At 40.8% G+C, this 16219-nt stretch overlaps 1 protein-coding gene across 1 annotated transcript; it reads left to right on the top strand.

Annotated features, from left to right (window-relative positions):
- Positions 1-482: 482 nt before the first annotated feature.
- On the top strand, positions 483-15840 carry LOC111231564 (protein-glutamine gamma-glutamyltransferase E-like). The gene is made up of 15 exons (XM_022758709.1): positions 483-555; positions 2280-2450; positions 3116-3364; positions 3483-3601; positions 4108-4236; positions 5462-5639; positions 6687-6822; positions 8160-8269; positions 9143-9258; positions 9344-9470; positions 11175-11386; positions 13564-13738; positions 13825-13988; positions 14200-14333; positions 15104-15840. Exons 1-15 carry the CDS (start codon positions 543-545, stop codon positions 15249-15251), a joined length of 2181 nt encoding a protein of 726 aa, XP_022614430.1. The 5' UTR covers positions 483-542; the 3' UTR covers positions 15252-15840.
- The last annotated feature ends 379 nt before the right edge of the window (positions 15841-16219 follow it).

Below are 16219 nucleotides of genomic sequence, written 5' to 3'. Positions count from 1 at the left end.
AGTATCTAGGGTTCTGTTGAATATCTCGGGTTCTGTTGCCGTATCTAGGGTTCTGTTCCAGTATCTAGGGTTCTGTTCCAGTATCTAGGGTTCTGCTGGAGAACTCCAGTAGCACAGGGAAGCCAGGATCTAAATGCAGATGTGACAGAAGGAATAGACTAATTGTGACAAAACAAACTTCAAATGTAACAGGAAGGTTCTGAAGGTTCTGTACAGAGCAAACAGGAAATAATAAATATGCTGTATTGTAAAACTCATGTTTTATAATGACCTGTATATATATACTACATAATAATATGTATAATACTGTGCAATAACAGGGCCAATAGTTTACAGTCACATGTGGTGTTGAGTGAAATCAGCAGGAAGTGGAACTGTCCAGGTCGTCAGACACGTTCCACCTGAATCTGGAAAGGGGGCGTGGCTGGCTGATGCTATAAAATCCACCAGCGCTGGGTCACCTGTCAGTGAGCAGCTGAGAACTGACCAGAGAACATTCCACTGATTCTACATCTACAGCTGAGAGCAAACCGTCTGCAGAGATGTCTTTATCTGGTGAGTGAACTTTATTTGTTATTGTTCCCTTCAGCGTCAGATCTCTGCAGCCGCTGACACGTTCCTTGTTTTCACACCTACTGATGCAAAACAAGAAGAAAAAATATAAAGAAAGACAAAGGAAAACTGCTGCAGGTCAAAAAGCTTGAATACAAATAATAATAATGAAATATTTACAATAACAATGTGAAAGAAATGAAAAATATAAATAAAAGTAAAATAAAGAAAATACATCAGAGACATTAATTCAAAGGACGCATTCAGGTTCTGAAGGTTTCTCTGTAAATCTCATTACATGTAGGAAAAATGGTCACAAGATAATTGATACATTTTTCATTTAATTAGTTAAGTTCGATTTCAAGGATCAATAAAGCTAAAAAACACAAACAAACTTTAATAATAATAAAACATTTTATTTATAGACACCTTTCCAGACACTCAAAGACACAGTAAAAGATAAAATGCAAAATCAATTAGAATAAATGTAATTGCATAATAATGAATATGATTAAATGCTGGATGATGTTTGCGATGATGTTTATGACGGAGCTTCATCCTGCTGCTTCCTGTTGCTCATTACGTTCTGCAGCGTCGCTCAGCTGCTGCATCAGGTTCTGATCTCTGAGGATCTGTTTCTGACGTGGACCTGATCTCCAGCCTGGGTCTGATCTGTGCCCAGACCTGGACTCATTTCGTCATTTCATACAAACAAAACTAAACTATGTGTTTCGTGGAGGATGAACGGATCAATCAAAGACAGATGTTAAAAGTATGAAGATTAAAAACAAAGAAGAGACAAAAGACAAAAGAAACCAGAGAAAAAAACAGTTTAATTGAAGTGTGTGTGTCGTATGAGGAGCTGGATCTCTTTATCAGTATTTAAATCATCATCATCAACCTTTATTTATTCATCATTGAGGCCGACCCTCAGAGAAAACAATCAGAAATACAAACATTCAGAAACATTATGATTTCAGAGATTTAAAATCACATTTCTAAACTGTTCCAGTGTTTTCAGGGAATCTGAATTTTAAGTGTGTTGTATGTTATTCCATGAGTCTGAAGCACAACATCCAAAAAACTAAATAAATGACAGTGTTCCTGCAGCATGTTTGGAATCTGTCCATTTCCTAATCGATCACAAACAGATAAATCAATGTGACAAAAAACAAAAAAAGAATAAAATTAAACAACACAATAAATAAAAGGAAAAAATATAAAAATAAGTTAAATAATTACAAATAGATAAATAAATAGACGACGCCTCGACCTTCAGCTGGATCCTTCTCTCTGTGCAGCGAATCCTCTCAGACAGGTGGAGCTCAACCCGAACTCATCAGCCCGGAGGCCGTGTTTACGTTTGGAGGGTGGACGTTCTCAAGAGAACCTGAAGTGGAGGAACAGACTCTGTTGTGTCTGTTCTGTCTCGCCCCAGTGACACAGATTTGTTCTCCACATCAGCGGTGTTTATTTTCTCACCGCGCCCTCCTGGGCTTCTGCCAGCGTTACAGCGCCATCACCTGCAACACGCGCAGCCTGTTCGCTCCTGAAACCGGCTTCTGTATCTTTTTCTCTTGTTCACACATTTTGGACATGAAAGAATCAAAACTTCAACCTGTTAATAAATCCCTCTCAGACATTTATATCAGTGTGTTTATTGAAAAGAGTTTTTGAGTGACCTGTGACACTGAGCGTGAACGTGTTTGTGTCTTCACCTCCCTCAGTCCTGAAGGCCGTGGACCTCCACAGTCAAACCAACAACACTGAACATCACACCAGTGAAATCTCAGTGGATCAGCTGATCGTGAGACGAGGTCAGCCCTTCACCGTGACCCTCCACCTGACCCAGGCTTTCAACCATGACCTTCATCACCTGAACTTCACCGCAGAGACCGGTCAGTCTTTCACTTTGAATATTTTCTTTTCAGACCACCTTGACATTTTTGCTGCTTTACAAAACCAGAACGCAGCGACTAAATGTCTGACTTCCTGTTTCATCATATAAAACTGATGATGCCTTAAAAAAATGTCTGACTTCTGTAAAAGCAGCTTTTAAAACTTTCACACAGTTAAACAGGAGAGATAAATCAAGCTAACGAAAAGGAAGCCACGGCTAGCATTAGCTTAGCTAGCTAAGAAAAAAAGATGGTAACATGAAAGAGACATGCATTTTAAGTTATTTTTGAGACAGAGAGAGAGACAGAGAGACACAGAGAGAGAGAGAGAGAGACAGACAGACAGAGAGAGACAGAGAGAGACAGAGAGAGAGACAGAGAGAGACAGAGAGAGAGAAAGAGAGAGAGAGAGAGAAGGAGGGAGAGAGAGGAAGAGATGCAGCAACGGGACACAGGTGGGTTTTTATAAACACTTCATATAAAATGCCTCTTTCTCCTTTATATAATTTATTTGTTTTTATTTGTTCATGTAATTCTTTTTTTATTTTTAACTCTGCAGCTTTTTTAACTTTGCCTGTTTTTGTTTCTACGTATTGATTTATTTGCTGAGATATATTTTCTATACATGATAGAAGATACGATAAGAGTGTTGTCCCTCTCCGCAGGTGAATTTCCATCTGAGGACCAGGGGACCAAGTCCTGCTTCGCCGTCCCGGACAACGTGCGACGTTCCTCGTCAGCGAAGGCGGTGTGGAGGGTGGAGCTTAAGAAGAGCTACCCACAGACGGCCATAGCTCTTACCATCACCCCCCCGTCTGACACCCCCATAGGACAGTACAAGCTGTCTGTGAGCAACAGGCACGGAGAGTCGCTGCCGGTGACGCTGACGGTTCTCTTCAACCCCTGGTGTCCAGGTACATCGCCTGTTTACCTGGGACTGCTGTGACATCACTGTCTGTTACTTCTCATGCTTTAAAAACATGTTGCTGATGACCTTTGACCTCAGTCAGACCTTGACTCTCTCTCCTGCAGACGACTGGGTGTTTCTGCCTGATGAGCGGGAACGTCAGGAGTACGTGATGAACGAACAGGGAATCATCTACAGAGGAAGTGGAAGATACATATCCCCTTGTTACTGGGACTATGCACAGGTACACACACACACACACACACACACACACACACACACACACAGAGACACACACGGGTACACACACACACAGAGACACACACACACACACACACACACACACACACACAGAGACACACACACACACACACAGAGACACACACACACACACACACACACACACACACGGGTACACACACACACACACACCAAATAATTTAAAATTTAAGATTTTAAAATCTCGTTAATCCAGGAAAACAAAAAAATGAACTCTTCAAAAAAAAAAGATCTCGTTAATTCAGAAAAAAGAGGATTTTTTTTGAGAAAAGTTTATAGTAAAAATAATTATAGTAAATAAAAAATCTCATTAATTCAGAAATGTTTTCTTAAAAAAGAAAAAGAAAAACTCTCAATGCTTTAAATTTTACATATTAGATATTCAGTGGTTATCAGCTGCTCTCATGCAGGACATCTTGAAGTTTCAGTTGTGGTTAAACGTCACGGTATTGATCAGTGTCTACGTTCCAGTTTGAGGACGACATGGTGAAGATCTGTATGAAGATGCTGGACGTGAACCGTAAACACTTGTGGGACCCAGCTGATGATGTCGCCGCTCGCTGTAACCCCATCTACGTCGGGCGTGTAGTCAGCGCCATGGTAGGTCACGACCTCTGCATCTTTATCTCCAAACCTGTTTTTGTGACATAAATGAGCTGATGTTTCTGACTGTTGTGTCAAAACCAGAAGCTGCAGTTCCTCTAACGACCACTAGAGTCTGGCTCCAGCAGTGAGTCAGTCCCCATAGACTCCCATGTTAAAATGTCCAACTTTACAGCAGAAATAAACATGTTTACAGCCTGGTACAAAAACTGTTTTGGTCTCTAGAGCTAATTTCCTCCTTCATGACACCTGTTTATATAACTCACCTGTTTACATTTTATTAAGGACTAAAGTTATGGAGGATTGAGGGCGTGGCCTTTTTGAGTGACAGGTGGGTGCTGTCACAGTTAGTTAGCTGTCTGCTCGGCGTAATTCTAGTAACTAATTAGCAGTTATCAGTATCTGCGCTCATCATATACTTAGCTGGTTAACTTAGTTTGTTAACCAGCTAATTAGCCAATAAATGGATTAGCCATGGGCTAGCCTTCGAGCAAGACTCCCTGATGGCCAGCTTTCCTAACAAAGCTAATGGGAATGTGTGCTTCACACACACCCCTCTTCTTTGACCATGTTTGAATTAGCTGGGAGTTTGGGGCGGAGTCAGACACTGCCAAGATGGCGACGGTAGAGCAGCTCACTCTGAGCTTCAGAGACCTATGGGTGATGTCACAGAGGCGAAGTCCATCTTTATTTACAGTCGGTAGCAAATGTTAGCATGCTAACATGTTAAACTAAGATGATGGACGTGCTAAACAATATATCTGCGTAGCATCTGTATGTTAGCATTGTTGTTGTGAGAAGGTTAGCTTGCTTAAAATCTTTTTGGCTACTGCAAAGTTAGAAACTAATAACTGTTTATTATTTCATTCATTTTTTTCACTTTATAAAGAACCATCACATCTGAACTTATAAATATTAGTAAATCATTTGTAATGTAATAATCCAGGCTGGTTTAATAATATGTTATTGATGAATAGCTTCTACCATCAGAATGCTGAATAACTTGACACTGTTGGTCTGTTCAATTAAACTTGTTGAACTTGTGCCACAAAAGAGGAGAGGAAGAAGAAGAAGACAAAGAAGAAGAAGACAGAGATTACCCAGTTTTCAAAATATAAACAAAGACTTAACAGATATGTTTAATATCAAGGTGAATACGTCTGAGTTCACGTCTGCAACAGTAAAACGATCACATGAATCTCATTTGTCTGTTTTCTGTCAGATCAACTGCGCAGACGACCGTGGCGTCCTGCAGGGGAACTGGAGCGGCTCGTTTGCCGGCGGGGTCCCGCCCACTCACTGGAACGGCAGCCATGCCATTCTCAAAAGGTGGTACAACTCTAACTGCCGCCCGATCAAGTACGGGCAGTGCTGGGTGTTCGCCGGAGTGATGTGTTCAGGTAACGTCTGACTCTACAGCTTCTCACCTGGAACAAAACTGTTTGATATATATTCATGTTCTGTGGCTGCAGCTTCTCACGGAAAAAAAGTTTCTTTTTTAAGTTTTAATTAACATAATTAATTATGATAATTATCTCATTAATTCAGAAAAACAGATGAATTTTTTTCTCTCAAGTGAACGCCATAACGCTTCTGTCGCTTCTTCATTAAAAATCAGTAAATATTATTATTAAAATAATTCATTACACACATTATCTTTAGTTGCAGCTTCAATTAAATGTTTTGCCCTTAAAACTTTAATTTGATTGGTTGAAAACACATTTTCCATCAGTGTAAACAAAAGGAGTAAAAATGATTTTGAGAATCTGTTCCCTTCAGCCACAAACATCATGTTATAACAGCCAGATCAGAGCATGACAACAATAGAACATGTTTTAACACCTCAGGAAAACACATCATCCGACTCATCGTGTCGACGCTGATCACATGACTGAAGTCTTAATAACAGCTGCCGTTCACACACTGAGGTGTGTTTGCAGTGACGCAGCTTGGACTGACGGTTCAGAGAGAAAAGCTTTTGACTGATCGGAGTTCCTCACCTCAGCGTGTTTCATACAAGTGAAGCACAGAAGAAAAGACTGAAATTAAAAGTAATGTCATCAAAAAAATTAACTACATAACAGAGATTTACTACACGAAATAAAAGTGTAGCTTCACTTTTTATTTTCTTCTTTCTGGTTTAACTCCAAACGTTTTCTCCTGGTGGTATCTCGTTATCTCGGGATAATGAGCTTTGTTATCTTGAATTAACAGGATAAATAAGTATTTGTGAGTATGGCCTTTCTCAGCTTCCGTACCAACAGTCTCGACTTTCCCCACATATTTCTCTGACGTCGTCTCTCACCATGTGTCTATATATGAATTTGTGAATATAATTATTGTTTGTCTACTCATTTTTGTTCATTGCTATAATATTAAATAAAAAATATGAATAATAATGAAGGGAATATGAATGTCTGAATGAGTCCAAACTATGTGTGTTGCAGTGATGCGTCTGCTCGGTATCCCCTGCCGCGTCATCACCAACTTCCAGTCGGCTCACGACTGCAACCAGAACCTGCTGATCGACGTTTATCACGCCGACTACGGAGTCAGGGAGAAGAAGACCAGGGACAGTGTCTGGTGAGACACACACGCACACACACACACACGCGCACACACACACACACACACACACACACACACACACACGTAATGTTGTAGCAATCCACTTTTATTACAAGGTCATAACAATTCACTATAATCTTTACCGGTGTGATGATGGTGTGTAAAACACCGGGAGACAGCGGACGAGTGTTAACGTTGCTTTTAACTCCGGTTTGGTCTCCACCCAACACTCTCTCTCTTCAGCTGCTAACTGCTCCACTTGTGCACAACAGCTGGAGACGATGGTGAGAGCAGTGAGTATAAACAATGAGCTGAAGGGATTTAAAACTAGACCTCAGGTTTTAATCCTGTGTGTGTTTGAATCACGTCAGTCGTCATGAGGTTTTGATTGGAGCTGCACAGATCAAACAGATCCTGTGAGCTTCCTGTGTCAGTGTGTTCACGCTCGAATGCCCCAGTAAATAACTTAGCTGATATTTAAATTTTAATATGAGAGATCAGACGTGTGGTGTGATGACAGCTGATGAGTTAATAAATCACATCGACCTGTCAGCACTCGCTAACCGCAGCTGGCTTTTAACTTTACCACCCACTGAATATCCAGCATAGTTCAGGTGTGGTGACTGAGAGCTTCACCTGTCAGAGCTTCACCTGTCAGAGAGTTACTGTCTCTGATGCTTTACATTCTCTCCGCAACAATGTCGAGTGTTTGGAAACCACATGAGCCTCCAGCCAGACACTAAACACTGACTGTGACTTCAAAGGATTCATGTCTCCATCTTATATTTCTCTCTGACGTCTTACCTATCCAAAGTGACCAAGCTCTTGCAAATGGATAGTCGTGGAGTTATTTAGGGTATGTCTGTCTAGGCGAGGTGTACCCCCCCAGCATCCCTAGAGGCTTAACAGGTTAAAAAGTGACAATGGATCAATGTTGTGTCAGTTTGTTTCTGTTGCCTGCAGGTTCCTAATGATAAATGGGTTCCTGCAGAGAACAGGTTTGTTCAGAGTTCAGCTCGTTCTTGTTTCTGGGACTTTGACTCTCTGCTCTTTAAAACCAGGTTTTATGATCGACACGTTTCAGCCCTGTTGTTGTTTTATGAGTTTGTTTGCTTTAGGAGGACGCACATGATAATGATTGTAATTAAATAATTAATTATTGCAGAATTATTTGAATAGCTCACAGTAATAAAGTGTTGTACCAACATAAAAACAAAACAATAATGTGAGTGTCAATTAGTATTTACAAATACATTTATTAAAACAATGAGATCAATGAAACAGACAAAAGAAATGAAACCCAAAGTAAAAACCAAAGAGTCTGAGAGTCTGGATGTTGTTCTGTGTTGCAGGAACTTCCATGTGTGGGTGGAGGGGTGGATGAGACGTCCTGACCTGTCAGCTGATGGGAAATTCGACGGCTGGCAAGTTCTGGACCCGACGCCTCAGGAGAAGAGCGACGGTAACAAATCTGTGGTTTAACGTTTTCTCTCAGCTCTGAGAGCCTGCTTTCACACCCTGACCTCTGACCTCTGACCCCTGTCTCTGTCCCTGTCAGTGATTCCAGTGTCAAACAAACAAGTGTATAGGAAAGCATCTATATATTTGTACTAAACATCTTCTGATCTCTTTAGATTATTTGAGACATTATATAATTGTGCTGTGGAGTCTGAGAATGAAGAACCACGTCCTGAACATGAACTTCTGCAAAATGTTTTAAGTCTGATCTGATTTTTTAAATAAAACTTTTCTCTAAAGAAATCAAAAGACAAAACTGATTAATTCAGAAAAAAGAGGAGCTTACTGTCCCTGTCTGCCTGTCTGACTTTCTGTCTGTCTGTCTGTCTGTCTGTCTGTCTGTCTGTCTGTCTGACTTTCTGTCTGTCTGTCTGTCTGTCTGTCTGTCTGTCTGTCTGTCTGTCTGTCTGTCTGTCTGTCTGTCTGTCTGTCTGTCTGTCTGTCTGTCTGTCTGTCTGTCTGTCTGTCTGTCTGTCTGTCTGTCTGTCTGTCTGTCTGTCTGTCTGTCTGTCTGTCTGTCTGTCTGTCTGTCTGTCTGTCTGTCTGTCTGTCTGTCTGTCTGTCTGTCTGTCTGTCTGTCTGTCTGTCTGTCTGTCTGTCTGTCTGTCTGTCTGTCTGTCTGTCTGTCTGTCTGTCTGTCTGTCTGTCTGTCTGTCTGTCTGTCTGTCTGTCTGTCTGTCTGTCTGTCTGTCTGTCTGTCTGTCTGACTTTCTGTCTGTCTGTCTGTCTGTCTGTCTGTCTGTCTGTCTGTCTGTCTGTCTGACTTTCTGTCTGTCTGTCTGTCTGACTTTCTGTCTGTCTGTCTGTCTGTCTGCAGGTGTTTACTGCTGTGGTCCCGCCCCCCTCACCGCCATCAAGAACGGACACATGAACTCTAAATACGACCTCCCGTTTGTCTTTGCCGAGGTGAACGCTGACTGTGTGGACTGGCTGGTCAGTGAACACATCACACCCTCACACAGTTAAATACAACAGCTTAGACACGTCATTTCATTTCCTGTTTCCTGTTTCCTGTCAGGTCAAAGCTGACGGCTCCAAGGTGAAGATCTACTCTGACTCAAAGAGAGTGGGTCACAGCATCTCCACCAAGTCTGTGGGCTCCAATCACAGGAAGGACGTCACCAACAACTACAAATACAGAGAGGGTGGGTCACACACCTCAGCTGATCACACACACCTCAGCTGATCACACACACCTCAGCTGATCACACACACACCTCAGCTGTCCACACACACCTCAGCTGTCCACACACACCTCAGCTGTCCACACACTCCTCAGCTGTCCACACACACCTCAGCTGATCACACACTCCTCAGCTGTCCACACACACCTCAGCTGTCCACACACACCTCAGCTGATCACACACACCTCAGCTGATCACACACTCCTCAGCTGTCCACACACTCCTCAGCTGTCCACAGACTCCTCAGCTGTCCACACACACCTCAGCTGATCACACACACTCCTCAGCTGATCACACACACCTCAGCTGATCACACACACCTCAGCTGATCACACACTCCTCAGCTGTCCACACACACCTCAGCTGATCACACACTCCTCAGCTGTCTACACACACCTCAGCTGATCACATAGACACTGATTCAGTAGGTTTAGTCTGCTCAGGACAAAATCAGCCAATAGTATTCACATGGCGGCCATTTTCCTCTGACGTCATACTGAGGGTGGGAAGCCTTGAACACGTCAATGTCTCTGAGTAAATCCTCAGTGACAACGACAACATGGTTGAAAACATGATTTATTTACCTCACTTTCTTTTGACCACATTGATAAATAGGAAGATGAATTTTCCAGTTGTTGAAGGTAAAGACCGGCCCACACTGGAAGCACTGGAAGCTAATGCTAGGCTAGCAAACGTGAAGTTTGCAATTCACTAAAAGGTCAGTTTTAGTGCTTCTAAAGTTGTCAGTGCAAATGTTAAACATTAACTAAAATCACTGCTAACTTCACCAGGTGAGAACAGAGCAAGCAAGCTAATGCTACATTGCTAGCTTGATTTTATCAAGTGTGTTTTACTTCCAGACTGAACTAAACGTGTCTGAGATCTGTGTTTATATTTTAGAATAAATTTATTTACTGCCTCTTGTATCATGTAGCTCTATCAAACATAATGTAAGCTCAGAAGTTGTTGAATGCTAACATTAGCTGTAGCTAATTGGTTATCAATTATGTTGTTTTACCTTGAAATATGAGTTGATGTCTCTTAGGATTTTCATTATCTATTGCAGTGGTTTCCAACCTGTGGGCAGGGGCCCACTGGTGGGCCGCGAAGGTTTTGCAAGTGGGCCATCAAATCATTTGCAAAACAATTTAACAACAATTTAAACAATTTGCAAAGACAATTACTACTAATTATTAAAGATTACCACTCTGGTAAGCCCGTGTTTGATCGATATAATATCATGCTGTCAGGAGGTATTTTTCTGCTTCCATATTGTCACAGGTTGGATGTGGGCCATCAACATTTTTGAGAATTTCAAGTGGGTCATGAGTTGGAAAAGGTTGAGATACAGTGATCTGTTGTTTTTTCTGTTGCTCATTGATCAAATAGAAACGATGTGTCAGGTTCTCTATGTTTTTGTGACTGTAACCTGGAACACAGCAGTACAACATTAGTGTAGCGTCAGAGGAAAATGGCCACCGTGTGACTATGGTCTATAGAAGCTCTGTACGTATGGTTAACAGCTCTGCGGCCTGTTAGGTACAACAACAGGGGGAGCTCCACTCATTCATTCAGACACAGCTGTGAAAATCCATTGATAAAGATGTGTTGAACTCCCGGTGCCTCTGCAGATTGACTTACATCAGCCCCCCCCCTCTCTTACAGGCTCCAAGGAGGAGAGGGAGGCCTTTAATCACGCCACCACTGGAGACTTATCCAGAGACTTAATCATGCACTCATCTGCAGTCTTACCTAGCGACTCACCCACAAACGTAACTACACCAATGTCGAATGGAGGGAACCATGTGGTGGAGGAGACAGATGAAGAAAATCTTGACGTCATCCTTCCTCTGCCTGTGTCCATGAGGTTTGAGGAGGTACGATCCAGAGTTTCCCTTTACACATTCTTTATTTTGGGGCAGCAGTTTATATTACAACACACATCAGGAAAGAACTTAACTTTACTATGGCGTCCAGTTTTTCAAATTTTAATAACTTCAAGACCAGTTTGGGTGAGGTAAAGTCTGCACACAAGAACAATGGAGAGTTTGTCTGAGGGGGATCTGAAGAAAATATAATAAAATGAAATACAATTAAAGCTGCAAGCAGCATTGAGTGGGCCCTCGTAGTCCTGTGCACCTTGTGGGTTCGCAGTAGGCCGGTTAAAGCAGCCGCATATGGTAGCAATCGTCAGTCACTTTGAAATTTACTGCACTGCCACAAGCGAGTCCTCCAACGAAAACTCACAAACACTTTGCAATTTAACATCGCAAAGCTCACATGATGAGACTGACCAAAACATGATGTCGATCTCATCAATTATATAGGAGGTTTGTTCAAGTATCATGTCCTCAAATAAAAAAAACGGCACCAAAATTGCAAAAATTAAATTAAAAATGGCCTAGACTATGGCTGCATGAGGCTTTTTTGTAAGTCTTGGCATGGTACATATGCCTACCAAATTTCATACATGTAGGTGAAACCGCTGGGATGCAAGTGCCTTTTTGAAATTTTCTAGGGGTTGCTGAAACATTACATTTCCTGTCACCACAAGGGAGCGCTATTACTATAACTGAATGTCGGCATGTAGATTTGTTCAGGACTGGATTCTTATCAAATACATAAAGTTTCGGCCTGTTTGGACACTGCCTGCGGGAGTTATAGCAACTTCCTGTTTCATGGCAAATCAACAAACTTCTCCGTGCCGCCATGGGTGGGTTCTCCAATGAAAACTCAAAAGCTTGGCAATTTAACATTGTAAATATCTTAAGACAAGACTGACCAAATATGATGTCGATCTGCTTATTTCCTTAGGAGGAGTTTGTTAAAGCATGACGTCTTTAAATTGCAAAAATTGTAGATTAAATTCAAAATGTCTGACTTCCTGTTGGGTTAAGGGTATGGGTTGTAATGATGTTTTTTGTATGTTTTGGTATGTAACTAGTACCTACCAAGTTTCATGCATGTAGGTGAAACCTAGTGCAATTTTTTGCCACAATAGGGGGCGCTATCAAGCCATTTGGCCACACCCATGTGCAAGACCTATAAAGTATTGAAAAATTAATTATTTTAAACTGAATTTAACCAAAGCTAACAAAAAAAAAGTTTACCTGCACTTGTAGCTACATTTAACATTAAAGGAGCTTTCTGTAAGTTTTGCTGTCGCTACATAGCTAACATTAGCATTAGCAGCTGTTTACTTACCAATCTAGTGGAAATGTTGTGAGTTCAGCATCAAACTTCATTCCTTTACTCGCCAACAGCTGTCTCCAGAGGTGGAAAGAAACAGTCTTGTTTTGCTTCTATTTCTATCACTTCTTTTCTTCTACTGAAGTTAGCATGCTAACCAGCTAGCCCCAGCCCCGTCGAACCGTCTCATCACTTCCCTGCTAGTCTTTGTATTAAACTGACAACCTTTTAGTAACAATCTCACTCTGGTGCAAATCTTGGCATCAATCAAGATTTATTTCTAAAATAATAAAGGAGTTGTTTGTAAGTTTTTTGCTTTTGCTACATAGCTAATGTTAGCATTAGCAGCTGTTTACTGACCAGTCTAAAAGAAACCTGAGTTCAGAATCAAGAGTCTCTCGTGAGGTGGGAACAAACACCAATGTTTCTCTCTTGTTCGTGGTGCTGGATCACCCTGGATCGGATTGGTTGACGTCTCTGTGACATCATAGGTCAATTTGTGACTTCCATCAAATCTCCTTCATGTATTCTAATTGCAAAATTCTTTATCCGCCAACAAAAATTTGCCAGATCAAGTCTTAAATTTTCCCCATTTCTCTTAGAACTAAATTTTCTTATCAAATCAAAATTTAATGAACAACGAAAAAAGTAAGAAGCTTTTGTCAATTATAGAATCTTTTTCCCTTTTACCTCTGACTGATTGTTTATGTATTTAATCATGTTCCCATGTCTAATTTTTATTTATGCATTTTTATTTTCGCCTGTTTTACTTATCGTTTAAATGATGATTTTTATGTGCTGTTATATTTTTTGATATATTGGACATGTCCTTTGATCAATAATAAGAAACATTCTGGTGCTGCAGGTGTCCCAGCCGATGAACGGTAAGGATGTGAGCCTGAACCTGGTGCTGACCAGTAAGAGCGGTGACACCAGGCCGCTGTCCGTCAACATCAGCGTCCAGGCCATGAGGTACAACGGCAAACCGGCCGTCAACATCAAGACCGAGGTGAAGGAAGCTACGCTGCAGCCCGGGAAAGGTGAGTCAGCCTCTGATGGACAGGTACCAAACACTGTGTTTCCTGAACCCACTTTAAATCCCCCCGTCCTCGTCCGTCTCCTTCAGATCTGTCCATCCCGGTTCTGGTCCCCTTCTCGTTCTACCACAAACACATGGTGCAGTGTGACAGCTTGAAGATCTCCGCCATCGTCACGGACAAACAGAATCCAGACAACAAGTACCTGGCTGAGGACGACGTTGTGCTGCTGGACCCGCCCATCTCTGTCAAAGTCAGTACAAAAAAACTTTACTCACCTGTCATCTCACCTGTACTCACCTGTACTCACCTGTACTCATCTGTACTCACCTGTCATCTCATCCTGTTACACATAAAGTTTTGTGTTGACATCGTTTAGTCTTTTTCTCTTTCTTCCTGATGCATTATGGGTAGTGTAGTTTCCTACAGGTGGCTGACTCAGTGTCTGTGTGTGTGTGTTCCAGATGTGCAGTCAGGTCAGATTTAACCAGGAGGCGAGAGCGGAGGTGGTTTTCATGAACCCGCTGGAGGAGACGCTGACGGACTGCACTGTGACGCTGTCAGGAAGTGGACTGGTGAGAGAGGAGCAGGAGTTCAGGTCAGTGTGTGTGTGTGTGTGTGTGTGTGTGTGTGTGTGTGTGTGCACGGTAATCAAGGTTGTTGGTTGGTTAAAATAAAGGTGCAAATAACAATTAATTTTCACATATGATTAATTCAGCTGATCTGTTGATGCAGCAGTTTATTGAATGTCAGCAATAATCAGAATTATCTTTTTTATTATCAACAGTATTATCAAGATGACTTCATTTGTTTTAAATCTAAGTGTCTATCTATCTATCTATCTATCTATCTATCTATCTATCTATCTATCTATCTATCTATCTATCTATCTATTTGTTTATCTATCTATCTCTAATAGGTTTCATATATATTTTTTACATATGTTTTTATTTTATGTGTACATACAGTATATTTCATATATGAAAATTCAATACATGTACATATAATACATTTGCGTATGGAAAGTGAGAAAATCATTAACATGCACACACCCTTCAGTAGGAAACCTCCATATAATGTGTGTTATTTACAATCTGCCGATGTTCAAGTTCTTTGTTATTTATTTAGATTTTTAATTTTCTTTATATTTATATTTTGAAAATTATATTAATGTGAACAGTTGGAAATTTAAAAAATGTTTAGATTTCGTACATTTGTAGTTTGTAGATTATTTATCTGACACCAACTTTTCTTAACAGATGAATAAAACAATTAAAATCAAAATACATTGAATAAAATGTTCTGTCGGTTCTGTCAGTGTCGTAAATGTGGAATCTGTGGTGACCCTCTGTGTCTGTCGTTCTTCAGACTTCCAGATTTGCAGCGAAACAGAAGAGTCCGGATCCAGTTCCCGTTTGTTCCCTACAAGACCGGAGAGAAGACTCTGATGGTGGACTTCAACTGCTCCGCCTTCAGGAACCTGAAGACCAGCTGCACCGTCACCGTCAGAGTCTGAATCCTCAGGACCACAGAGTGACAGTCAGGGTTAGGGAATCAGAGGCAGGGATTTCATTTTCTTTTGTTCATATATGAATGAATCTGGTTTAAGAAACCACACACACACACACACACACACACACACACACACACACACACACACACACACACACTTTAACCTGCATGTGGGTAAACTCTCAGCTTTAACCAATCACATCGCTCAACAATAAACACACTTGTGTTTATTGTTTGACCCAGCTGACAGGTCTGACATCACACCTGTAGCACACAGTGGCACAGGTAGTTTCCTGTTGTTAGATGAAGTCAGTGGTGTTATAGCGCCTCCCTGTGGTTCAGAAAATAAAAGACCAGATGCTGTGTCAGCTGGACGATGTCCTGTACAACAACATTGTTTTATGGTTTTAATCTATTGATAAAAAACACAAATATAATATTTATTAAAAGCCCTTTTTGTCTTTAGTAGTAATGATGCAAATCAGAAAAAAAAGAAGCCACTGCTTCAATTTCACATGTATTTAATGACATAATTCCGTTATCTGCTATATAGATGTGTCTTAGTTGTTTTACCTTATAACATGAATATAACAAATTATATAATAAAAATCTTTATTCATTTTCATCTCGTCTTTCTATTGTCTAATTTCATTGTCCTTCTATTCACCCTTGTTCTACTGAACTATTTCATTTTTTATTGTAAAGCACTCACATCTACAGCTAAATCTCTTGTATGAAAAGTGCTCTATAAATAAAGTATTATCATTATTATTATTATTATTATTATTATTATTATTATTTGATACAGTTAGTTGAAATGATTAAAAATGATATTTTCTGCTCAGAAACCGTTTTAACTTTCACTAAATGACTGAAAAGAAACAGCTGCAGGTCAAACAGGTGTCTGTACTTCAACCTGAAACAACGCGAGATTTGCTTCCAAATACCGTCTGTTACCGATTCTCCAAAATA

This window comes from Seriola dumerili, unplaced genomic scaffold (assembly GCF_002260705.1).
Source record: "Seriola dumerili isolate Sdu_G_001 unplaced genomic scaffold, Sdu_1.0 BDQW01000306.1, whole genome shotgun sequence".
In the NCBI taxonomy this organism is placed as follows: Eukaryota; Metazoa; Chordata; class Actinopteri; order Carangiformes; family Carangidae; genus Seriola; species Seriola dumerili.
This window is presented reverse-complemented; position numbering and strand designations above follow the sequence as displayed.